The sequence below is a fragment of the Xenia sp. Carnegie-2017 genome, unplaced genomic scaffold, assembly GCF_021976095.1.
Source record: "Xenia sp. Carnegie-2017 unplaced genomic scaffold, XeniaSp_v1 HiC_scaffold_6, whole genome shotgun sequence".
Classification (NCBI taxonomy): domain Eukaryota; kingdom Metazoa; phylum Cnidaria; class Anthozoa; order Malacalcyonacea; family Xeniidae; genus Xenia; species Xenia sp. Carnegie-2017.
In genome coordinates this window covers 7,682,309-7,708,573 of record NW_025813526.1, presented here as the reverse complement: position 1 = coordinate 7,708,573, position 26,265 = coordinate 7,682,309, and the positions used below count along the sequence as shown (strand labels likewise).

The window sequence follows — 26,265 nt, the reverse complement described above, 5'->3', positions numbered from 1 at the left end:
GGGGTTTGCAAAAGAGCATGCAAAATGGAATCCTACAGCTGGTGTTGCATTTGAGTATGATCCTGACATTGCTCTCAGACACACAACTTATCCCAAAGTCGAGGAATGGTACATAATATTATTGTATTTTTGTAGGTTTTGTACAATATTGTTTTCATTTGCACTTTCTTCATTTCCATGTAATCAAATAAATGTTTGTGCGGTATGGGATCTTGTAATGTTGCTTTAACTATCACTGATTATAAAGTAAATGGTTTGAACCTGGGAGTATCGTTACATGTTTGTAAATCGATCGTCCAGGTTGGTATAGTCCTGAGAATGACTGCTTTTTGTCATTTGACTCTCAAGATGACTACCGCTAAGGTTGTCGAAACGTCAGTCAACAACAACAAAAACAGTCCTTCTCAGGACTATACCAACCTGGACGATATACATTTACAAACATATCACTGATTATGTCAATCTTAGTTCTGAAATGATGGAAACCATTAAATTTGCAGGCCGAAAAGTGAATATTCGCTGTTGGAAGAGGATGAATGTATGTAAAAGGAACAATTACAATATTTTAAAACCATGCCAGCATTGAAAATTTACGAATGCATGTTTCAGAAGTTAATAAAATGTTTTATCTTCCAGACCAAGCGCCGTTTGATCCAACAGGAAGGCCGGACAAATTCTTCTTTAATGTTGAGGTAAATTTTCAATAATCAATTGATTCTTTATGCCAGTCATCCAGTTTATAGTGAAGCATGAGTTTTGAGGCTTGTAAATGAATCAGTTTGTTTGTCAGGTATTTTTATGTATAAAGCAAGTACATAGTGAAATTTTGGTCAAGTGGCTTTGTCATGTTACTCCATAGATAGCTATCATTGCCGGACATCAAAGTCACTTTGTCCAAGATGTTTGTATTTGTATTCAGAGTTGTGGTTCCTTACGTCCTGAAAACATTGTTTTGTCTGGTTTGTCCATCTTAAAGAAGAAACTAAGTGATCTTCAGACTCAACACAGCCGAGAAATAGCTGCAGATGCCCTCACTATTACACATTAAATCCTTGAGAAGGCCTTCTGTGTACTGGCAATACCTTAAAGATCTTAATCAAATCCACTGCATCACATGATCTTACTATCAAAAGATCTTAAATCACATCCACTGCATCACACTTCTTTAACTGTTCACTACTAAAAGCAGGATATACAACTTTTGCCTGGCAAAAAATAAAGGGTTGGCAATCTTTCCTTCAAAGTAACATGTCTTCACTTTCTTAAAACCCAGATGAATGTTGATGTGAAGTTTCACAGAATTATGACAATAACTCGAGCATCATAATAATTTATAACAACTTTAATGTTAAATAAGAAGTATGTAAGAATTATGTTTAAAGTGGGATGGAATTCCTTGGTTGTTGCGTGCAATGTTTGTAGACTTTTCTTCTGGAAGAATCTGAAGAAAAATTATTTCATGTTTCTCAATTTTTCTTCAAGTTAAATTCACATGAAGTGCTTTTGCCAGGCGAACTTCATCTTTCAACCTAACAAATATGTTTAAATTGGATTTAAATGAGGGAAAGAAATGCACAGGTCAAAAACCAAATTTTATCTTGAAAGGCCAATGGGCAATAATTACATACTTGCTAATGATCCCTTCATAAAATTGTCTCACTTATTCTTTACTTTGTTCATATATATCGGAATGCTTGTACTATTGAAAGCAAGATGGTCAATTAATGGAAGTTCACCAAGTTTTATGTTTAAGCAGAGGTCGTTTTGCATGTTACAGATGGGTGAATGATGATTTCTAAAACTACTTTTGTGCATAGTTTCTTGTAAGCATTTTAAGGATGTGCACCTGTACGAGACTTGCTTGCCTACGAAAATAGCAATTGCCTTCTTCATCTTCATGAACTGGGTGTATGTCCAGATGGTACGCATTGTCCCAAATCTCAACAAGTTTACTTGGGTAGGGATGAACTGTAACCTCAATGACATATAGAGGTTGCTCAATGCCCTAAAATTGTAAAATGTTGTATTTAGAAAAACATGTGCCTGGCATTCTCTTGTTATTTATGCAATGACACAATTCCACTCTATTCCACTATACATAACCTGCAATAAAGTCGCAATAATAATGGTATTTGTTTGTAGATGTAGATCGTCCAGGTTAGTATAGTCCTGAGAGGATTGTTTTTGTTGTTGACTGACATTTCAAAAACCTTAGCGGTAGTCATCTTCAGAGTCAAATGAGGAGTTCAAACCATTTACTTTAATAATGGATTGTCATTATGGCATATCTCTAATGATGTGCTTATACACATCTCTAATGATGTGCTGATGCACTATACACAAGTTCAAACATTTCTGGATCACTTGGACTTTGTATGCTGTTCATAAAAGGTTCACTTAAGTTTCCTAACAACCTACCAGAGAATATTGTGCCATAGCATCTTCATCACACCAGCAGTATTCAGGTGTTCGTAGCAAATGAGGCCTCAATATAGAATGGTCTGTTCTGAAATTTGGAATATGATTGACATCTGAATTATCGTAAGTTCTTTCCCACTAATTTTCAAGGTTTCTATATGTACTTGTTGCTGGAGGAATCTTGTTTTAGTTGAATGTCTGCTTTTCTTTTATCTATTACAGGCACAAACTCCACCTGCAATAATTTTGTGTAAATATCAAAATGTCACTCATATTAAATAATTACTACATAGTAAATATAAATACTACACTGAAATGTTACTACCCCCCTCTCATCATTGCACAAATATTTTTGGAAAATTTTTTCTCCATTCAATATTTCTCTATTGCTATGTGTTTGTACCTGCTTGAATTGCTTTTTTCATTCTCCTGGTTTTGCACATTAGTGGATACCTATGAAAATAAAAAGACTACTTTAAGAAAATACTCGTGACGAGATGTAATCTAAAGAATTACGAACAACTTTTTCAAACGTTGTTTTCGAGTATGGCAAAAATGAGTGCGATTTAGAAGACAAAAACCCACAATTTGGTGATGCCCTTTGTATTGTATATCTAATGGCTAGTGAAAATTACTTTTGAAACAATACTTTAATAAGATATTGGAAAGTAAGATAAGTGCTTTTGTCTTTTTACTCTTTTCGGACGGATAAGAAATTTTTTAAACATAAAAGTAATGATTTGAGAGAAGCTTTTTTAAGAAATGACAAGAAAGCAATTCAATAACTTGTCTTACTTGTGCCATTTCATCGCCCACATTAGTAAGATCTATTGTAAATGGTGTAGATTTTTTTGTCTTGCGTCGTCTGGGAGGTAGGGCCTTATGAAAGATTTGATGGTATTTTGTCTCGGTAACCTTTTAATTTTTTTTTCACAGGACTCAATCGAAGAGGCAAACCATTTTCTGTGGGAAAGTTTTGTTCAAGAAACTGTTTCAAGCTTTCAGCTTTTTGCACTGCTTCTTGTAGAGTGGTCTCGTTGTCGATCAGGAAGGTCATACTGTGTATTTGGCCCAGTTGTTCTTGCAAGATCTTTCTGAGCCTTTTGGAACTTTTGTTTGAAGTAGTTTCAAATTTAACTGTTTCTTCGTGGGGTATGTCGTGGATATATTTTTTGTTATCAGAAGACAACGATTCTTGCAAAACAACGTCTCTTTTGATGGTGCTCCATGATGACGTATTGGCTTCCTCTAGTTCTTCTGCGGTAGTATCTTGTGGCAATCCAAGAGGTTCATTGTCGAGAGTGATGAAAACGCTATTTCGGTAGTCTTCTGGAAGACTTTCGAAATCCCACTCGTCATAGAAAGAAAAAACTGCGAAAAAATGTTTGCAAGGGAAATGGGTAGTATGCCATATGTTGCAGGTACAACTTGGTTCTCGGAAGTCTATGAAATGTTTTTTTTCCAACATTGCTCTCGCTCTTGACATTGAACGTGCCCTTCTTTAAATTAACCGGAGTTATGTCGTCCATTTTGAAAATGGCTGAAGCGTATCGATTTTTAAGGCAACATTTCAAAAAGTGCGGAGGTCTGTTGTGCAAGTATTCTGGGAATGATGGGTTGTACTTGCAGTAGGCGCTACTCAGTCGTAGATTTGCATCCAAATAGTGCTGAAGAACATCGGGAATGAAAGATTCAACCAACATCACCGCAATACCATACACAGATTTGTCAATACTTTGGGGTAAGTATTCGTATTTAAAGACTCTGTTTTGAGCCTCAACGCCATTGTTAGTATTAACAATGTTGGTGACTTGTTTTTCGAAAGCGTGTGCCCATCTGACAGCGCAAGAAAACCACGTACGGTCAACATATTCTCTCATCTTGCTGCATTCTTTATACACTTTGGACTCTCGAAAATCTTTTACTGCCTTGTCGTACTCCTGTTTGGTACTGACATTAGCAATCTTTTTCATTTGCAGAAGGAAGTGTTGTTGCTGTTCATATGACAATCCATTCTTGCTTGCTGAAGCCCACCGTTTTAGCGCTTGCAACCTGTGAAAGTCGCAAACACAAACCTGTACATCGGGAAAACTTTTTTCTATCGCGCCTATTTCTGCTAATGAGTAATCCACCATAAAATATTTTGGGTTCCATACTGGATTCCATCCTTTTATAGTAGCCAGAGCCTGTTGGAGGTTGTAAAAACTGTCGGACTTTTCGAGGAGTACTACGGTTCATTAATGGACCGTAGTACTCCTCGAAAACCTAACAATTGGAATTATGTAGTCAGACAAAAATTTCGCCTCTTACGTTCCCAACACTTGATGTTTAATGTTGGAAAACACAAGCAATCGACAATATGTTGCATTGATGCTTGAGGCGAACTTTATTCATGGCAACTATGAGACTTTCTTGTCATGATTACTTTAGATGAAAATATGGAACCTCTGTATAAAACACAAGACTTACTGGAGTGATATTTTCGACACAGCTGTCTAATCACGACGTTGGCGTCATCAGAAGGCTTACAGAAACTGCATTTATCTGTGGAAAATTTACAATTGTTATTTCTTATCCATGATACTACACATGGATATCAACTGTTTATCCTACCTTGAGCACATTTACACGAGTCATGGTCGCAAGTCCGTAGATGAAGTCATGAAGACGACTGTCAACTTTAGGACCGTAGAACTTCGTACATATTTTCTCTAAAGATATGGAAGAAAGAAGATACTCCACTATAAGTACTAGCTCGATACAAAATCTTGCTTTTCTAATATATGTATGTAGTGAAACAACTCGTTCCTATCTCAAAGTTCTCGAGCTGTGAATAAATAAGCCCTTACCTGGATCATAATAGTCGTACACGGACACAGGGACAGGTTGAACTATTCCGACTTTAAAGTCACGTTTGAACTCCAGATTGAAACAAAGCGCGTGTGCTGGCTATTTTGTCCAGGTACAAATACACTTGTCGGTCAGATATTTCAACTTCGCTATTCCTGGATTAGCTTTGTCTTGAAGCTAAAAGAAAATGTAATTTTAACAAATGGATTCAAAGAATTAGGTATATATTTTCTTACGAGGAATAGCGAATAAAGAAAACACTTCAATTGCACGAAATCTGGATACTGTTTTTTTTTTATTTTTCTGTTTGTTTGAAAAATATTTTAATGGTCGCCAAGCTACAGATAAAATTGAACTATCCATGAAATCATGAACTTGCATGTAAAACGAATGTAAAACGGCTGTTTCCATGATAGTTGTTTCATGCAACTAGGCGGGAATCGTAATCGAAATATAAATATTAAAGCCCAGAATATAATGCGTAAAACAGCCACAAAGAAAAAACATATATTGTTTCTCTTCTTTATGGCTGTTTTAAGCATTATATTCTGTACTTTAATATTTATATAATAATTCTTTTTACGTAATGAAACTTTATTTAAATAAATTTTTCTAGAACAGAGGCAATTGTTCAACACATCGTACTTTCATCAATATAAACAGACAGTCAAATCAGTGCTTTGCCTAGAGTGCAGAGCGTCATTTTGTGTAATCAAGCAGTTTTATGAAAACAGTCTAAGCAATATGGCGTTACTTACATTGGATTTAAATGATCCCATACAACAGTAGGAAGAAATCGAGATGACCTAACGCGATGATTTACCATGAAAGACAGCAAAACAAAGATTGTATAGTAACAGAATATTCTCTCAGATAACAAAGCCATGAGCGAAGTTATATTTCAAACTCAATATTTGAGGAAATTTTTGCCGACGGTTTGAGATTACAAACAATATATGAAACCACGACTGTCTTTAATTTCTCTTTGTACTCACACGTTTTAGAACCGTATTTATATGCTTTTTGTATTATAATAAATGCGTAGATACCGTCAATGTTTCGTCGATGAGAACACTTAAAGAATATTCAGCAAATGTTCACTGCTCAGTGTCATAACATGACTGTCAAGAATGAAAACGCATGTTGTTATAAGATTAAAACTATCCCACATTCCACAAAGTTAGTTCCTTCGTTTCGTCCGTCTATTTAATGGAGTTCGATTACAACACACGCGATGAATACAGTACTTGATGTTAAATAATATCATTTGGCGAAAAGATATAGTTACTTTATTAATAAGCAGCTTTTGTGCTTTTATTTCATACTCTGTTCAATTCAAAGGTTTTTGTAATTTTGATCCATGTCGAGACTATTCAATTTCTAAGAGCAAAATATCCACACCTGTAAAATGCATTGTAATATAATCATTCTCAATAAATTATTTATACAACCTGCATTAAGTGCTGTCGTAGAAATTAAGACATTTCTAAGTGATATGTTGTTTGTAAGTTTTTTCGTTGTGAGCAGGTTGTTTTGCTTTGTCGATAATTTCAGTTTGATATTACTTCAGTTTGATTTTCTTTGTCAAATTCCAATAAAAATATCTGGCAAACCACAAGGCGCCTGTCACCACGCAATTTCATAATTCAAAATGACACAACAAAAATATAACAACTATACTTTGAGACATCGATAGTATTTTATTTGACAGATAAATTCCTATTTTTTGACTGTTTCTTGATATTTGAAAGTTTCCATTCAAAAAATCAACAGCCAAGAAACTGAAGTAATAGCTTGTTAGTTCAGAAAAGCTCCAAGAAGAGCTTGTTTAGTTCAGGAAAATTTCAATCCATTTAGTTATCTTGAAATTATATACTCTCATTTCGTTATCTTCGTTTCTTCTTCTTTAAGATATTTCTCTGAGTTGTGCTGGTAGTCCATATCTTTATCTTGAATTTCTTCTTCGTCGATATCTTCATGCTTCTTTTCTTGTTCGAACTCGTGTGCTTTCTTCTCGTTTATTTCCTCTATTTCAGTTTCTTTTTCCATGTCCTGGTACTCTTCTTCGATGTTTTCTTCATTAAACTGTACACATCAATTTATTAATAGGATGTGTAATAATCACATAAAGTGTGGAGAACTTATCGTAAAGATACATTTGACGTATTCTTTTTAGGACAATGTATTTTCTTTTTTTAACATTTTTTACATTTAATTATTCAAAGTATTATCTTAAGTCTGTACTGTAATTCCAATAGGAAACGACGATTTCGGTTAGTTTTGCCTTGTTGAGAATTTTCCTGAAAATTTTCTTATCGTTGTTGCCATCTGGAAGAATTGCAATCAATTTTAAACATAGTTTAGAAAACACACAATAAAGACATAAATAAATCATTAATTAAACCTAGTGCAATCTCTTTTCTTGCTAATAGTAAACAAAACGGTATGTGTAACGGCAATAAACTGGCATACCTTATATTTCTAACACATTCTTCTAAACACTTTAACACTGTTAGCATTCTCATAATTTCGCACAATCTGCGCGAAGTGCTGGTTCACTGCTCTCGAAACTTCACTCGAACGATGGGACTGTATTTTGACAATTGTATTTAACACTTGATAGGATATTTACAGTGGTTTGTGCACGATTTATGATACGGAGTTCCAAACGTTGGTTCTTTGCGACACAAATATGTTATTGAAACGTTGAGATTACGGCCAACCGTCAATCTTTAAACTTGAAACTTATTCAAACGCTATCGCCTCCTGCGATACGATTTCCAACTTATCACTTTTGTACGTCTAACAACGTCTGTTTTCCGAACTCCCGAACCAACGCTTGCAAGCTCTTATTTATATTATAATTATTAGGATATAATTTTGGGCGTTTGCATGACTTGCACTACGCCATTCCGTTTATAGAGTACCGTCATTACCTACATCCTACCGCAATGCCACATTGGGTAGAAAAGTGTTCCTAAGTATTTTGAATTTACGTACAGGATTTCCACTGAAACCACAGTTTAATAACTATATACGTATTTTCCTATTTGTCTAGTAATATATGAACATTTTACATAAACATAATATCCGTTATATCTTAGTATCAAAATATACAGTCACACTCTACATACATAACATGACAATTTACAACACATAACTTGTTTAAACTTAATAAAACGTTTTACGACCATGGTTATATGAAAATGGCATACTTTATATTTCTACCACATTCTTTTAAACACTTTAACAGTGTTAGCATTCTCATCCCTCGTTTCAACTGAAACTAACAGTGTCTCTGCAATAAAACGTTTAAACAATGTCTCTGTAATAAAACGTTTAAACAATGTCTCTGTAATAAAACGAAGAATGTGGTAGTAATATAAAGTATGCCAGTTTTCGGCATATATAACTATAGTCGTAAAACGTTTTATTAGAGAGACTTGTTAGTTTGAGTTTAAACAGTGATGAATGCTAACAGTGTTAAAGTGTTTAGAAAATGTGGTCGAAATATAAAGTATGCCAGTTTTTGGCATATATAACCATGGTAGTAAAACGTTTTATTAGAGACATTGTTAGTTTGAGTTTAAACGAGTGATGAGAATGCTAACAGTGTTAAAGTGTTTAGAAAAATGTGGTCGAAATATAAAGTATGCCAGTTTTCGGCATATATAACCATGTTCGTAAAAACATTTTATTAGAGAGACACGGTCAGTTCAAGTTTAAAGAAGTGATGAGAATGCTAACGGTGTTAAAGTGTTTAGAAAAATGTGTTACAAATATAAGCTATGCCAGTTTTCGGCATAAATAACCACGGTCGTAAAAACGTTTTATTAGAGAGACACGGTCAGCTTAAGTTAAATTGCATTGAACATTATCAATTAAACTTTAAGAAATACACATGCTATGAGTGATAACATTGTTTTGACTAAATCTCTGGGAATTTAGTTTATCTATGTTTTCATGACTTCAATCGAAAAAAATAAACTCTCAAACATTGTTTATTCACGGTGGATTAAAATAAAGCTAGAGATTTTAGGTTTTTGGTAAATAGAAAATGTGCGAACTCATATTGAATGATGGCCTTTATGAAATAAAAAGAATTTGGCATCTTTTGCATGCATTAGAAAAGAAACAAATCTTGAGCTACAAGTCGACTATGCACAACGGAAAATATCAGAAGTGGAAACAAACGAAACAAATTAAGAGGAACTTTACAATAAAGTAAATGGTTTGAATCTGAAGATGACTAAGACAAAGCTTTTGACTCTGAAGATGACTACCGCTAAGGTTGTCGAAACGTCAGTCAACAACAACAAAAACAGTCCTTCTCAGGACTATACCAACCTGGACGATCTACATTTACAAACATGTAACGAACTTCACAATCATGCAAAACCGTACACACAAGAATACAAGGGAATTTTAGTGTGTAAAAAACGATAAACACCCCTTAGTAGCTATATGTACAGCGAAATAACAATATCTGCACAACAAATGGAATTGTACATTCATTTATAGCAAAATAACAATAAATACACAACTATAAACAATCCGAACTATAAACATATGAAATTTTCCTGGATGCATACGTAATTGTATGAACAAATTTTCAAGAACGTCCCTCTGTTTTGTAGAAGTTTCTTTTCTTTTTTAGTAAAGTTTCTCCCTTTTTGGTTTGCATTACAGCGATATTTTAGCCTTACAGAACACGACAAGTCATCTATTGATTGCCAAGGTTTTATGGACTTTAAGTGAACAAAAACGCAAAAAAACATCATTCATGTAACCGCCAGTAAATAAATAATGAACTCAGCTGAAAAGTAGCATTCCTTGCTGTTTGGACATTTCTTCTTTCAGTGTCTCTCAATTTAGGCCAATCTGTCAGTGACATAAATCCACGGACTCTATTAAAACGAAGCAACAAAAATGAGCATTAGTGACATTTAACAACGCATCCTTTTTCACACGCCATTTAGCAACAGTAGCTACTATACACTAGCTTAACAAGTCCAATAGGATGAACGCCAAGTATGTTCACTTATTTTTAAAAGTCTTTCTACAACGCTTTGATAAAACTTCCCGTCAGCCTTGTCGAAATATTAGCGATCATATCGGATCAACTGAAATAATTTTAGGTACATGTTGTGTTATAAAGACTTATTATTTGATTACACGAAGCTTATACTACGACTATCTTTTTGTATTTCGATAGTTCCTATGGCACTTTCAAGGTCACATTTAACCGTTGCGCAGAAAAACCGTTAACAATGATTTAGCCGAGTTTATTTCTATCTTACGTCAGGCCTGGGCAGACAAAAACCGTATGACTAAAATTATAAAGTACATGAGCTATAGCTATGGCTAGATGAAATAGCAATTTTAGAGTAATCATCTCCAGTCAAGAGGGTGGACCGTCATGCCAGGCGCGCCAAATTAATCGCAGTTGCTACACTTCAACTTTCGTCCGTAGATTTACATGATTGGGCGAAACATGACACCTCTGAAAAATGTTTAACCAAAAAAGATAGTTAATCACGTATGATCACTTAGCAGAACAGAGAGATACCTGAATATTATGCATGTCATTAAAGGATGAAATATCTTTGGATGTCATAAGCCCTCTAATTATCAATCAATCATTTCAAAATGGCGTCTGAATTCTAAGCTTTCGCGATTACGCTTACCACAAATTTTTTAGATATCGATATGATAATGAAAAATAGTTACGCTAAGCGTAAACGTGTCTGCGAAACGACATGTCTTCAATATCAGAACAGCATTTTCACCGCCCTCGCTATTCTTATGCATATGCAGCATACTCGAGTATATTCTCGTCCGTTTGATTTGAAATTACATGAAGCAGAGTTGCTAACTTTTGGTATAAAGAAAAGTGAAATACAGTTACTCGATAAAAATACTTTTATCTTCCAATGCACATGTCTGAACAAACTTTAATAATTCATGACCCCTTTTGAAAATTCTTGTAAACCACGACGATATTCTTGGATCACTTACAGCATATCGTTAAAACATCAATGTAGGACGGAGAGAGAGAGAGAAGGAAAATGACCGTCGCTTTTAATTTTGAACATGTTCTTCAACTTTAACTAAAGATTTACACAGATGGGCTTTTATATAAAACAATAATGCGTGTTCTGCATTCTTGCGTAAACTAAAAAAGGTATGAAAAATTCGATATCCAACGTGATATTCATCGAGTTAATCCTCCAGTGAAATATTCTTGGACTCGGATGCAACTTTAATGATGAATATGCTCGTGTTAGGTTGGTCGATTTTTAACAATAGTCTATTTAATGTTTTAGCAGTTATATCGTAAGTATGAAAAAGGAGGATTAAAAGTGCAGCTTTTGTCTACTTAGACTACGTTTACACTACTCCGGATCGGTCTGAAGCGCATAGTTGAAAATGGGGAACATTTTATGTTTTGGAAAGCTTTTAATGACTGGTGTCGTTGTAATTATTACAAATCATTGTTTTGACCTATAAACATCTAGCAATATGAAAATAAGAAATGGCGCCCTCTTTCACAAACAACTAACGAATTTTGACAGTGAATTTAAACGTGTAAACGCAGTCAAATTTTGCCGTCACGCTTTTGCTCCGGCGTAGTGTAAACGTAGTCTTAGTATATTTAAACGCTTACAAATCATTGTAAACGATTGAATCATACCTGCTTATGTACTCAAACAGTGATTTTCATAACTCGCTTAACGATTTCTTCTATTTTCTTTCCTCTAAAACCTTTATCTCCGAAAGTCCCCTTGGCTATCTTTAACAACTCGACAAGTTCCTCTCTAAGACAGTCAATTACGTATTGTCGATAAAGATAATTTCCAAACAAAATTGAAATGCTTGCGATGAAAAATGGCTATCGTATGAAAAAGTGGTTGTTTTCTTGCCTCGTTTTCGACGGAAATGTCTGCGACAGTTTGTTCATCAACAGTACAAAGGGACTTGAGTCATCTTTTGTCCGTGGCATGTTATCAATATTACTTTGTTTGATTGATTTCAAAACATTTCTCTCCTCGTCTTTATGTGGGACTATATGAAATAAAAAAGTGACGTAGGTGAACAATTGATATTCAAGGAATTGATAAGAAATCCAGAAGGGTTCACAATATAGTTGATTTGGAGTGTTTGTTTAGGCAATATTAGATTTGTTTTGACTTTTCACGACATGCTGTTGGGTCAAGGAGCTAAAAAACGAGTCGAACTTTTGGCGAAAGTATGGATTGTATAGCAAATTGGGCCAGACATATTCTCAGTAGTGATTTTAAAAAAATTGACACGGCCTTCTGTATTAATTTCACTTGGCTGATCAACATCTAATTAATTTAGAGATTTAATCTTGTTGCTCGTATCTAAGAATGAAAAATTAGCAAGCTATATTCACAATTCGTCGATTTATGCTATGCGTGAAGAACGAATTGGATTTTTTTATTAGTTCCCATTTCTTCATGTTGAGCAGTATCTTCTTTTGGTTTTTGTTCTAACTTATGGTAAACACCATTAGAGAATTGGCTAGTGCAATTCATATATGCTTCATGTCAATGCCGGATTAAGGGGTGGACATAATAGTTCAGGTCCTTGGCCACCAACAAAACAAGAGAAAAGGGATCGCCCACCCGATTAGTCAAATTGCTTACTGATAATACAAGTGACGACAACAGGAGAAATAGTCCAATGTCTGTAATAACAATGGACTAATGGTGTTGAACAACGACCAGCGCCAGACCTTGGACAGAGGCCAGTTATAATCTCAAATGAAATGAATGTCTATTTGCTTTTTAGAGGTGCAAAGGACTTTCAACAATGTGGTAAAAAAAGGCCATCGAGCATAAGGTGGTCCCCAGTCCTCCCGAGTGGTTAATCCAGCCCTGCTTCCTGTTGTTATCGAAACTGTAAAGTTGTCTTAAAAGTTACTTCCAAAGATCTTAACATTTCATCATCATCTAAAGCTTCAGAATTAGATGGACTTGGCGATGCTCCAAAAGTATCTGGCTCTATGGCCAGACCTGGATTACAAGAATCTCTGGTCTTTACTACAGGATACAATGCTTTAAACCAGTCCCCAAGACCACGACTCTCTTGAAAACATTTGATTCCAGATGCATTTTAATTGTAAGCAGCATGTTTACAGTCACTAACACATTTCTTGAACTTTGTAATGTAACTGCTTTACACTGGACTTCAACTCACTACCTCTTGCTAAAGCTCTCTTTTTCAGTTCTCTTAAAATTTCCCCATAACTCTCACTATTTCGTTGGCACTTTGTATTGGTGAATATAAGTTTTCTTTTGTAATAATCACTGTTCAAAACGATGTCAATTAAATCATTTACATCATCAGGGTTCCAAGTAGACTTACGGCCAGGTCTCTTTTTTCTCTTTTCATCAATTTCTTTCAAATCACTATCGTCATTTGACTGATCAAGTAAATCATGTTCAAACTCATCATATTCCACACTAAAAAGAAACAAAGTTAAATTTAACTTAACATGATTTACTCATTCAATTTTTTGTAATTAATCAAAATTTCAAACTATCGACCATGCAAAGAACAGATAATAAATAAAAATGCTTTATGACGAAAAAAACCAAATTGTAACAAATGTAATGAGAAACAAGAAGTTGCACTGTAAACAAGTAATGACTCCCTAATGTGATGGCTTGTAGAAATTATGACTGTTAATTTAGTAATATCAATACCTAGCATGATGTGCATTTGTATGCAAAAGTTGTATAAATAAAATACCTTAGTAAATCTAACTAAATCTAACATGCTTTTTCTAAATCTATGTTAAAATAAACCTGTTTGTTTCAAACGAGTAAAGGACTACTTCCATGAACACATTTCTAACACTATTTAAGCCAGAATTTTAAAAAATTTACAATGACAACCATATATAATAGAAATAATAACACTATTTATTAAGCTCAATGATACTATAAAATACCATAGCATATTTACATACCATAAATGGATTTCATACTTCATAACTTACATACATACCTTTCAGTTGGACCCATAACTTCGCCTTCGGTGATCTCACAAGAGGACAGTCGAAATGAACGTATGCTCGCCCGAGAAGATGAACTCCTACCACTTTCTTGATCGACTTCCTCACTCCCAATCTTTTCACGAAAACATGCATCGCAACGAGAAACCGCTCGTCCTGCTTTCCAACCAACACTCTCTTCGTCGTCTTCAAAAATAGAGCACCTTGTACATATAAATTTTTTGCACTTTAAACAAGTGTATTTTGTTAAACTTGTGCAAGAAATACAAGGGCCATTAGCATCACTAGATATATGACTTGTAGCTAAATCGAGAGATCGGAACACAGCAGTCATATTGAAATTAGTCACGTGAAACGTGAACTGAAAGATAAATATTAAATGTCACCATCGTTACGCGCGCGAATTGTTTTATCCTCTTGCCGCGAAAACGATTTTACCCACTTTAACTTTTTTGTAAAAAAAAACATCATCGTATGCGCATTGTCAACTTTCTTGTTCTCCTTCCATTGTATTGCTCTATAATAAAGCTAAATATGTTCAGTGGCGTAGCTAGCGAAAAACATTTGGTCGGGCTCACGAGGCGCCACCATGGTTGGCGCCGAGCGAGAAATTTTCCGAATTTAGACTCCCTAGAACGTCGGAAACGGCTATCTTAGAAAGCAAATGCGTGATATTTATGCAGGAAATAGAACCATTTTGGTTAATTTAAATTGCCGAAGGATCTTATAGTAAAGCAGAGAAACAGTTCAAAAATAGTTGCAGATATGTGATTTATTTTCTCAACACCACATACATAAATAGATACCTATGTACATCTTGTAAAAAAACTTTGACAAAAGAACCGAAAAAGGCTCAGATTTGTCATTAACAACTATCAAAAGTTGTGATGAAATTGTCGTGCTGAAATGACAATCATCATTGACTGCATTAAAAAGTTCCCGGAAAAATTCTCACATGCCATGGACGTAAGACATCATCAGCTTGCTATCAGCCATATATGAATACCTATTTGTGTAAGAAAGCAAGTATTAAATGAGGATATGATCTTCGCACTTTGCTGGACAATTTAAGCAATCGTCTCAGGACCTGAAAAAATCAGGTGACTCAACGGGATTCGAACCCTTCTGGTGTGCAGTGCTCTGACCTACTGAGCTATGAAGTCACACAGTGGTGAGCAGGTCAATATTGTTGGGCTCATGTTTTCTCGTGAAGGAATGTCGAATGAATGTTTTATGAAGTGCAGTATTTGAAATTAAATGAGGATATGATCTTCGCACTTTGCTGGACAATTTAAGCAATCGTCTCAGGACCTGAAAAAATCAGGTGACTCAACGGGATTCGAACCCATGACCTCTGCGGTGCCGGTGCAGTGCTCTGACCTACTGAGCTATGAAGTCACACAGTGGTGAGCAGGTCAATATTGTTGGGCTCATGTTTTCTCGTGAAAGAATGAAAATGTTTTATGAAGTGCGGTATTTGAAATTAAATGAGGATATGATCTTCGCACTTTGCTGGACAATTTAAGCAATCGTCTCAGGACCTGAAAAAATCAGGTGACTCAACGGGATTCGAACCCATGACCTCTGCGGTGCCGGTGCAGTGCTCTGACCTACTGAGCTATGAAGTCAGGTCCTGAGACGATTGCTTAAATTGTCCAGCAAAGTGCGAAGATCATATCCTCATTTAATTTCACCGCACTTCATAAAACATTCATTCGACATCCTTTCACGAGAAAACATGAGCCCAACAATATGACCTGCTCACCACTGTGTGACTTCATAGCTCAGTAGGTCAGAGCACTGCACCGGCACCGCAGAGGTCATGGGTTCGAATCCCGTTGAGTCACCTGATTTTTTCAGGTCCTGAGACGATTGCTTAAATTGTCCAGCAAAGTGCGAAGATCATATCCTCATTTAATTTCAAATACCGCACTTCATAAAACATTCATTCGACATTCCTTTCACGAGAAAACATGAGCCCAACAATATTGACCTGCTCACCACTGTGTGACTTCATAGCTCAGTAGGTCAGAGCACTGCACCGGCACCGCAGAGGTCATGGGTTCGAATCCCGTTGAGTCACCTGATTTTTTCAGGTCCTGAGACGATTGCTTAAATTGTCCAGCAAAGTGCGAAGATCATATCCTCATTTAATTTCAAATACCGCACTTCATAAAACATTCATTCGACATTAAAGCAAGTATTCGTGGTTTTTCAATGAACTTCTTTACTACCTCATCATGCAATGTGTTGGCGTCTTCTTTCTCTGACAGTATGTCTTTGTGAATGGAAATCCTACAAAGAGAACTAAAACGTCCTTGGCTCAAAGTATTTCTAAGATAATTTTTTACCCTCTTCAAACATTAAAATGACCTCTGAACTGAAGCACTTGTAATTGACAAAACCCCATTTATCTTTAACTTCTGGAATACTAGATTGATAATGGAACTGAAAAATATATTTCAATAATTCATCGCATGAATCACAGTGAAAGTCTTTATCTCTGTAAATAAAACAAAGTTGGCTAACTAGCATTGGTATGTCAAACATATCACCATAAACCTCCTTTAGAAGATTTATATTTTCTGAGGGCACTTCACCTTCCTACATCTTAAACACCCTAGGATTAACAAGGTCAAAAATCTAAAACGCTCCATATCCTGAAATCGCTCAGTCAGCATAGTCACAATTGTGTCAAGAATTTCAAAATACATTTGTTTGTAATTATGCCGTTGGTCATACCTGGTTACTGGTGGTCCCACTTTCTCAACAGCCAGGTTGTACACCTGACAATATTCTCTCAAACCTACTCATTCCATAATGAAAGTCAGTGTCCTTGTCTTGCAAGATAGAATAAAGTACGGATGACTGCTCAAGAATTCTCCGACAAACATGTACCAAGAAACAAAACAAGAAGCCATTAAGGTAGCCAAGTAAACCAGTAACCTTATTTATTGGATTATCAGTAAGATTTTCAAATATGTCTATCAGTTTCTCATAGTTAGAATGCAATACATTGATGACATGAGCCCTATAAATACCATCTTGTGTCACCAGGACTAGGAAACTCAAGCCTATGGGATGATAGTAAAGCTTTTCTTTTAGGGGGAATTGCTAGTAAAGGTGCAGAAAGCACTAATATTAACAAAGAAAATCTTAACAGGTGAGATGGAGGATGCAGCTTGACATAATACTAGATTTAGTCTATGGGCAGCACAGTGAACAAATTGAGCATAAGGATAATCCTGCTGAACTTGAGCTTGAACACCATTGAGATGACCAGACATAACAGATGCACCATCATAAGTCTGTCCAATAAATTTCTCTTTCACATTATTATATTGACTTAACTTACCCTTAACCACTGATGATAAGCAGTGTCAGTCCTATCACAACTAACATCAACAAACCCAAGCTGTCTTTCAATGACACTTTCCCCTTTGTCCATTCAATTGTTCTTTGGTAGAAACATCAGTTGCCTCATCAACCTGTATACTTAAGAAAGTGCAGCAATATATTTCCTTTAAAATCTCATCTCTATTATCTTATCAAGACAATCAATCAAATCCTTCTGAATATCAGGAGAGACTCCAGTAAACCGCCCTCCCCCAGCAAGGTGGGTTTCAGCAAGCCTTCCATGTAGTCGCCTTTCAAAAACAGAACCCATCTTGGCAAAACTTTCAAGTAGCTCTCTATAATTCCCTCTATTCATGCTGCTACTAGATTCATCATGCCCCCTAAATGCAAGCTCTTGCCTAGACAAGTATAAAACAGCTTCTGTTATGGTTTTCAACATTTCCCTGTTTTGCCTTACCTCCTCGTTATGACGCTGAATCTCTTCACGTCTAGTTTGTGACATGAGACAGTCGATACGAGGCTGAAAACCGTAGGTCTTCCAGGTCTTGTAGGCACCCATGTGCGATTTTGCCTTCTCATGCTTCTTACAATCGGATAGGAAATTCTTCATGTTTTGAATCCCGTCTGCGTCCATGAAGATGACGATCCAGGGCAAAATAAAAGACAAGGCCAACAGAACAATGCATTCTTTTCTGAGCTACAACAAAGCCAATCTTTCTTCGAGTACCAACTTTCCTGAAAGCTTCTATTGCCTGTAGTCGCTTGTAAATTTGGAATTGGCCGCTGCTTTACGAGTATATTTTGCTCGCCTGACTGTCGAACAGAAAAGGGTTTCTTTTGTAGTTCACTTATTATATCGATTTCATTAGCCGAAGCCATTGTAATGTAAGTTATCACGATTTCCGAACGTATATTTCGAAAGCTCAAAATTCCAGTCACGCTTTTGAAAATGAGCCCGACTAGATGTTGTTAATTAAACGTTTGAGTGTGTTCACAGCTACTCTCAACCAATCAGATTACAGATATTCCCACTATAGATTTTATTACTTGGTCGGGCTGAATTTTCAGAGCCCGACTAGATGTTGCGAAACAGCGCATATGAGTTTGCTCAGTTGCTGTCAACCAATCAGATTGCAGATAATCCCACTATGTTCTGTTCAGGTGCCATGCATGATGCATGCTTGGGCTACCATGTCTCTCCAACGTTGACGGTTACGAGCACAGGCAAAGATTTCTGCAGTGTTGGCGATTCCGGTAACTTTCTTAACTCTGTCCAAATACGTTATGCGTTGACGGCCTCGTGCTTTTTCCTTCGATTTTCCTTGCAGCGCAACACATTCCAGGCCTTCCTTCCGAACTACGTGGCCAAGAAAACGAAGTTGTCTCTCGATTATTACGGAGAGTAGTTCTCTCTTCACACCGGCTCTTCTCATAACCTCTTCATTTGAGACGTGATCAATAAATGACACTTTCAACATCCTTCTCAAAAACCACATTTCTGCTGCTTCTAAGTTTTTCTCCAGGTCAGCAGTTAGAGTCCAGGCTTCACAGCCGTAAGTCAAGATTGACCAAATGTAGCATTTGAGTAATCGTATTTTGAGTGGCATTGATAAGTTTCGGTTGACAAAGATGGATCGCAAGTCTTGAAATTTCAATTTTGCAACAGCAATTCTCTTCTTCACTTCCTACTATAGATTTTACTATTTGGTCGGGCTGAATTTTCAGAGCCCGACTAAACTGCGTAATGCCTGGCACTAGAAATGCACTTGTCATTGTTGCTAAGTAACGTTTAAAAATATGATAATTTTGCTAATAACGACGCAATTTGACAAATATTACACTAATAGACTGTGGATTATTCCAAAAAGAGTCGCAGAATTTAAAATTTTCGCAAATCCAATTTTAAAGAAAACAAATTTTTCATTTTTGGGAAAATATTTGGTCGGGCTGGGCCCGACCAGCCAGACCGCTAGCTACGCCACTGAATATGTTAACGTTCTGAGTTCTTTATTATTCGTAAAAAGCGGTATGTGGAATAACAATACGAAGGTATTGCAAGTTTAATTGCTTCATCACACTAAGCATATGCACATACAATAACTGAATTGCAAACACTACTTTCGCTGCAGAGTAAGTCAGAATGCATGAAACTACTTGACAACTGCCGTATTGGCAATATTTTGGAAATAATTGGTGTTGAGTCATGCTCATAAACCACAAAAACATGTTAAGGAAATAGAATGTGCGTAGTTTAGTTTATTAATGTATCCGTTCCCACACGGCTAAGAGCCAAGGAACAGTTATTGACGTTAGTTAAATTTCCTTATATACCATATATAGTGTAAACAGAGGAACTACTCCTGCCAATAATATTATTTGTTGTTTGTAATAAATAGTATAAATACTGCTTTGTAAAATAATAAAAATCAGTTCGATCATTAAGTTCGTTCGTGGTTGTTACTCAAGGTATAGAGTATACTCAAGGTATAGATATATAGATATCTATACCTTATATATATATAGAACATTTTAAATAAACGTTCCGATATGTTTAGTGCATGCCGTCATGTAACTTAACACCTTTTAGTCGATGTATATAGTCAGCAAATAAAATATTATCTGTCAGTTGCCTTTTAGTCGATGTATATAGTCAGCAAATAAAATATTATCTGTCAGTTGCCTGACAGATAAATACTGCTTTGTAAAATAATAAAAATCAGTTCGATCATTAAATGTTCATATAATGATCGAAGCAAATTCGATCTTCTAAAAGGATTTTGGCAGATACCATTAAGCGACAGAGCAAAAGAAATATCTGCATTCGTTACACCCAAGGGACTTTTTCAGTATAAAGTCATGCCATTTGGTATGAAAAACTCTCCAGCGACATTCCAACGTTTGATTAATCACATCATAATGGACATCAAAGGATGTGAAGCGTATATTGATGATGTAATTATCTATAGTGATACATGGGAGAACATCTAAAAATAATGCGGCAGTTTTTCGAAGGTTATGTGAGGCTCGTCTCACCATCAATCTTGCGAAAAGGAATTTGGATGTGGTCATGTGACATATCTTGGACATGTAGTCGGACAAGGTCAAGTAAAACCAGTCAATGCTAAGGTCGAAGCGATCTCCAAATTTCCTCAGCCCACTTCAAAGAAACACTTAATGCGTTTTCTCGGTATGGCTGGATATTATCGAAAATTTTGCCCAAACTTTTCAACAATAACCGAACCGTTGACCAATTTGCTACGGAAAAATGTCAATTTTACTTGGACAACCTCATGCCAGAACGCTTTTGACCAGCTAAAAGCCCTATTACAACATTCCCCGGTTTTGTCCGCTCCAGATTTTCAACGCCCCTTCAAACTTGCTGTCGATGCAAGTGATGTTGCAGCAGGAGCAGTTTTGTTACAAGAAGACAAGGATGGTGTCGATCACCCGGTATGTTATTTTTCAAGAAAATTTAATACTCATCAACAAAATTACTCCACTATTGAAAAGGAATGTTTAGCTCTAATCTTGGCCCTACAACACTTTGATGTCTATGTTTCTTCATGTGGAAATCCTCTCGAAGTTTTTAGCGATCACAACCCTCTCGTTTTCATCAGTAAAATGAAGAACAAGAATCAACGTTTGCTCCGTTGGAGTCTATTATTATCCGAATTCAACCTTGTTATCAAACACATTAAAGGTAGAGACAACCTCATCGCTGATTGTCTCTCACGACCTTAGAACATTATTATCTTAAAGAAAGCTTTTCAATCTTTCTTTTTTCTTAAGGGGAAGGGTGTTACATGGTAATACATAATCATGTAAATGATACTTATTATTGGTATATACTTAAATATTATTAGTTAACTAATTAGTAAAATGCCTTACTCATACATGCATGTGTATGTTAACCACAATAACAGGAAAGCTTACGTACAGGACGTGGTCAACCTACTGACCACAAACAACTTACAGGATACATGGTTAATCAACTGACCACAATTTACGCACAAGCGTTTAATCGTACTTCATTGTGCAATCATATATAAGCCGAAAATCGAACGTTGTAGTGATGTTGGTGCTTAGTATAAGTCCACATCAGAAGAAAGCTCATGTAAAAGAAGACGAACTATTTAAGAAAAGAATCAAAGAATACAGATATATATCCTATCCATCAACGAAAGAGTCACTGAAAGTCTGAAAGCAGTTGTCTACATAAGTTTGAACATTTAAACATTTATGTTATAACGATTATATCAAAATTATTAGTATATTAAATAAATATTTTAAGAATTGACAACAACTTCTCCACAAGGTTTTACTCCTTTTGTTACGAGCAATTGAACCAAAAGCAGCCATTTTATTATTAGTCGGGACGTTCGTAACAGCTGATTCAAGTAGATTGAAATTACTTGGAAACGATACGAATACTTTTGTTAAATTATGATAAACCTATTTCTATGATGACATGCGTTGTTTGTTTTTTGAAAACAATGAATTATAAGACCGTAATGTCGAAAATTAAATAAAAACATTGAACTTTCTTCTGAACGTTATGTACTTTTACAAAGGAAACTTTCTTGTTGATATCCAGTGTATAAAGGCGTGTTGACAAATTTTCACGTATAGATTCTATTGTATAGTATATATATCTCAATATTGATAGATAGAGATCGAACTTGAATTGTGATCGACGTCTATTTATATGAAGGATGCATGCTGATGATATTTCAGAGTAAAAAAGGTATTTAGCTATAGTGTTACAAACGTTCGTAAACTTACCAATAGGCATGATAGAATCGTTAGAAAATCTACTCCCCCAACTAATTTATTGAAAATAAGTATTTGAAAATTGCGATTTTGCATTAAAACCTGCGTCAAAAACTGCATGTTCTATTTTCTTGTGTGGAATTTGTGTTGATTGAATAAACCTTTCTTTCAATGCTCGTCAAATGTCTTCAACCATGCCGAAAGAGATGCATAAGCATGTTGCATTTTCGTATAATTATATCTTTTTCCTAAGGAAGTGTTAATGCAAAATCAGCTCTTATCGTAATTGTACTGTTACGTTACATTATTGTAATTATTATTATATTATTTGTTATAATAGCAAGAAGTCCTTTAATTAATTCAGTCATCAAGCACGTAAACTTGTTGAATTGTTTTTTTATTCTTAAATTTCACTTCTGTTCCGTGATAAAACTTTTCGTTCTACGTTTCAAAATTATACTGTCCAGACTTTGATATCAAATACATTTTCCTCGCCATCTCTTGGTTACAAATAGCTGTGATGTATATTCAAATTCGGTTAAACCATGATTAAACCAATGGTTTTTTAAGATTAATGGTTTTTGAATGGTTAAACCAATGATTTTTTAAGATCTGGAGCGAACAAGCGGTCAGGTATACTTGCTTTTAAGAACATACCGGTTTATTACTGTTCAAATATATAGTTCATAATATTTCCATCATTTACTCTCTTGATTTCTATTAAGAACTAAAAGATGTTTACTGTGTTTACGCAGGCATATGGAAACCGAGGAGACTTGGGAGAACTCGAGAGCAGATCAGTGCAAGCCGTTGGTTGCACCTGCTCGAGAGTTCCCACAAACGTCTCCGAGGTTTGCACAAGCAAGTGTGAACATGAAAAACATCTTTATTTCTTTTATAAAATAAAAATAATGCGAAAAAGACAAACATTTTAATTTTTCCTCTGAAATGTATTCATGATCGATTTGCAAATTTTCTTTGACTGGTTGATTGTTTTCATGGATTTGATTGGTTGAGCTCAGATGTGTTTTGCACGGGCTAATGCAAACACGGCTCTAGACCAATCAGCGCACGCGTTTTCTTGTTTTTATTTTATAAATACTGTTTTCACACGAAAGATAATCAGTGAAAACTACGATACAAAAACATTTTCGAAAAGGAGGAAATGCTTAAGTGTTTTATAGAATTAAATTTTTTAGACACATCACTGTAACAATTTGAATGTTAACACCAAAAAAATATGATATAAAGATTGGTCTGAGATAAACTAATTTACTTAGGTCGAAACAACCAATGTGGCAATACCAGTAGAAATTAATTGGTACACAATACTTTTTGCAAACATTTCCTGCAAATTCATTTTGTTTATTATAACCAAATTGTTCATCATGAGTAAATTCAATTAATTATGTAAACTCAACCGTTCGTAGTCTTGACGATTTTGCAATTCAAAACCATTTTGGTACTCTGTCATTACGATAATTTTGACTGTTTTAAGTGTTTTTAACATTTTTAGACTTAAAAAATCACACTTACCAATCGCCAAAACTTAGATTTTCTCGCACAAAAAACAAATCATTGTGTATATCATTGCGTTCTACACAACTGATATTGTTTATTAACACTACATTTGTTTTAAACACATTTCTTTAAAAAAAAGAAACTTTGTTCGATTGTTAGATGTGATAATGTTCACGAAATGAAATATTGTCGCTTCTCGCAGATAAGATATTTGCTTCTTTTGTTGAGGTTCATTTTAACGATAAACCCATACCTCAAGTTTTTGATGAGGTCATACACAACTTTCTCGGCAACATTAGACTAACAAAGTCACGGTCTTGAATAGTAGCTACATACTGTACTGTGGTCACGCTCTTATAATTTATATAGATGTTTACTTCACACCGCTGGTGGACGATAATTCATCGTCAAGAAAACACTTTCTTTTTTTTGTGTTGAGATTTGCCTACCTTTTTAAATTATGGCTAATAGCTTGAAGACCATACATACGTGTAACTCACGCGAGATAGCAAGCGTGACAAAAATTGCATATAAATCAAGAAATATATTTACCAGTGTTGCCACGCCTTGGGATTTCTCCCTAGATCTTGGGATTTTCTGCTCAAGCTTGGGATCTTGGGAGTTTTTTTCGAAATATTGTAAAATCTTGGGATATTTTGTTTAAATATTTTATAGGTAATATTATCTCGTATTATGAATTTATAAATAAGTGTGACACGTGTTTATAAATAAGCTTGACAACCTTCACACCCTCCCACTGAAGATGCCGTCTGAATCTGATGTTTATTTGAACATAATATAAGTTCTTTTACCGTGGATATTCTTTAAATTAATGTACGTGTATTCCATAAAACGCTGAAGCATTTCTTTGGATCGAAAATATTATTAATTGTTATTGCATTTCTTGGTTGTCTTTACTATTGAACAGTAGAAATCAGGAGGGAGTGAATATTGAAAATAATTTTTAAAGTGGAAGTTTGACAACTATATTTCATCATTTCAACACTTATATACATAAACTATCGATTTTTATGAAATTAAAATTAAAACAAAAATCAATTCATTCCAGTCCTTACATTAGCGTTCATTAGTGCGGCTAATCGTGTACCCATGACAAAGGGGTCCCCCAGAAATGACTGTGGGGGATCTTGGGATATTTTAAAGGATCTTGGGACTTTTTGCTCAAAATCTTGGGAATTTGTAAAATAGTGAGTGGCAACACTGATATTTACTACATAAATCGATTGCATAAAAAGCCCAAACAGATTCTGGGCCGCCTATGGCAGTATATTATTAAACTGGATAGTTAATCATAATCGTAAACTTGGACTTTGTTGTCATTGTCATTGCTTTCGATCGGTTACCTGCTTTTCTTACGGCTCTGGTATACCGGCCACATCAATGGTTGGATGCATTTTCGTCAATATTCTTATCAGTTTCACTAGCACACTCAAATTAAGGTCGAAACAAGAATCCTCAAAATATGGAAAAAAGCCTGCGAGGTAGAGAAAGCCCCAAAGCCTGTCAATGTTTACCCACTAAATTAAATTTATCTATTTCTCGCGTCCTTGCCACTCATTTTCTTCGTTAGGAAACAAATCAATAGATATTCCTTTATTTTTTGTGTGACTGGCGCAACCAACTTGATTAGGTTGGCCCAGCAACACAACGTTTCCATCGCGTTTTTGTATAGATTACTAGTAAAATATGCCATGTTGATTGGATGTGTTCAACCATCTACGTCACAACTCCTTATCATACGATCAAAAAGTTCGCAAAAATATGGCTGAAAATGGCAACTGTGAACGTTCATAAAATAATTTATGGAAATCAGATGCTGACATTCAAATTATAATTGCAGAAATGGAATCCCCAAATGCTATTCTTTTAATTTAGCTACTAAAAAATGGGGGGAGGGGCTAAAATTGGTAATATAGACACTTTAACATAACATTTTTTGCTAATGTATAATAGCGAATAAAAGAAATGATTCTTATAAATCAAATAATAATTGTTCTTGTTTTTCTTCAGTCAATTTTCTCGATCATTGAAAAAGCCTCAAACCATATCTGCGTTAGATAAGCTTTGAAATAGCTTAAAACTTATTTTGCCCATATTCGTGTTTTATCCTTTCGTGTATGCGGATCACTCATCACTGACGGATAAGCCTTGACGTGCACATCATCTAGATCATCTGCTGGTTCACAAATGTCATTCGTCCGTCCGTATCTGCGTTTTACCCCAATAGCGTGCATCTACAGTTAGCGATACTTAAGAATTAATTACTATGTTCATCTGACCTTTGT

The 26,265-nt window shown here is 35.3% G+C and overlaps 2 protein-coding genes and 5 long non-coding RNA genes across 9 annotated transcripts; 2 read left to right on the top strand and 5 right to left on the bottom strand.

The window, feature by feature from the left end:
• Positions 1-1,408: 1,408 nt before the first annotated feature.
• LOC124457049 lies at positions 1,409-3,222 on the bottom strand. Its single transcript, XM_047007341.1, has 5 exons — positions 3,214-3,222; positions 2,583-2,653; positions 2,419-2,506; positions 1,847-2,005; positions 1,409-1,528 (listed from the first exon to the last, which is right to left on the bottom strand). The coding sequence occupies exons 1-5, from the start codon at positions 3,220-3,222 to the stop codon at positions 1,478-1,480; spliced, it is 378 nt and encodes a 125-aa protein (XP_046863297.1). The 3' UTR covers positions 1,409-1,477.
• An 852-nt stretch (positions 3,223-4,074) lies between these two features.
• On the top strand, positions 4,075-4,488 carry LOC124457920. Its single transcript, XR_006952886.1, has 2 exons — positions 4,075-4,159; positions 4,398-4,488. It is a non-coding gene; the product is annotated as an uncharacterized LOC124457920 (long non-coding RNA).
• Positions 4,489-6,948: 2,460 nt separating this feature from the next.
• LOC124457921 lies at positions 6,949-8,329 on the bottom strand. The gene is made up of 2 exons (XR_006952887.1): positions 7,741-8,329; positions 6,949-7,596 (listed from the first exon to the last, which is right to left on the bottom strand). It is a non-coding gene; the product is annotated as an uncharacterized LOC124457921 (long non-coding RNA).
• Positions 8,330-9,766: 1,437 nt separating this feature from the next.
• LOC124457919 lies at positions 9,767-12,081 on the bottom strand. The gene is made up of 2 exons (XR_006952885.1): positions 11,963-12,081; positions 9,767-10,175 (listed from the first exon to the last, which is right to left on the bottom strand). It is a non-coding gene; the product is annotated as an uncharacterized LOC124457919 (long non-coding RNA).
• Positions 12,082-13,407: 1,326 nt separating this feature from the next.
• Positions 13,408-14,634, bottom strand: LOC124457048. The gene is given in 3 exon segments (XM_047007340.1): positions 13,408-13,458; positions 13,460-13,757; positions 14,305-14,634. Coding segments are annotated over 3 exon segments (366 nt in total). The 5' UTR covers positions 14,322-14,634.
• A 447-nt stretch (positions 14,635-15,081) lies between these two features.
• On the bottom strand, positions 15,082-18,695 carry LOC124458251. Of its 3 annotated transcripts, none has more exons than XR_006953097.1 (4): positions 18,126-18,695; positions 16,685-17,806; positions 16,546-16,606; positions 15,082-15,317 (listed from the first exon to the last, which is right to left on the bottom strand). It is a non-coding gene; the product is annotated as an uncharacterized LOC124458251 (long non-coding RNA). The 3 variants fall into 3 exon arrangements; XR_006953099.1 differs by having other exon boundaries at positions 16,685-17,799; XR_006953098.1 differs by lacking the exon at positions 15,082-15,317 and having other exon boundaries at positions 16,512-16,606.
• Positions 18,696-20,744: 2,049 nt separating this feature from the next.
• Positions 20,745-22,818, top strand: LOC124458340. Its single transcript, XR_006953136.1, has 2 exons — positions 20,745-21,118; positions 21,252-22,818. It is a non-coding gene; the product is annotated as an uncharacterized LOC124458340 (long non-coding RNA).
• Positions 22,819-26,265: the final 3,447 nt, after the last annotated feature.

Coding starts and splice junctions, on each gene's coding strand:
- LOC124457049 (XM_047007341.1), bottom strand. Junction 2,507..2,582: donor CAAGATTCCTCCAGCAACAA/GTACATATAGAA, acceptor TCCAAATTTCAG/AACAGACCATTCTATATTGA. Junction 2,006..2,418: donor CTATGGCACAATATTCTCTG/GTAGGTTGTTAG, acceptor TTACAATTTTAG/GGCATTGAGCAACCTCTATA.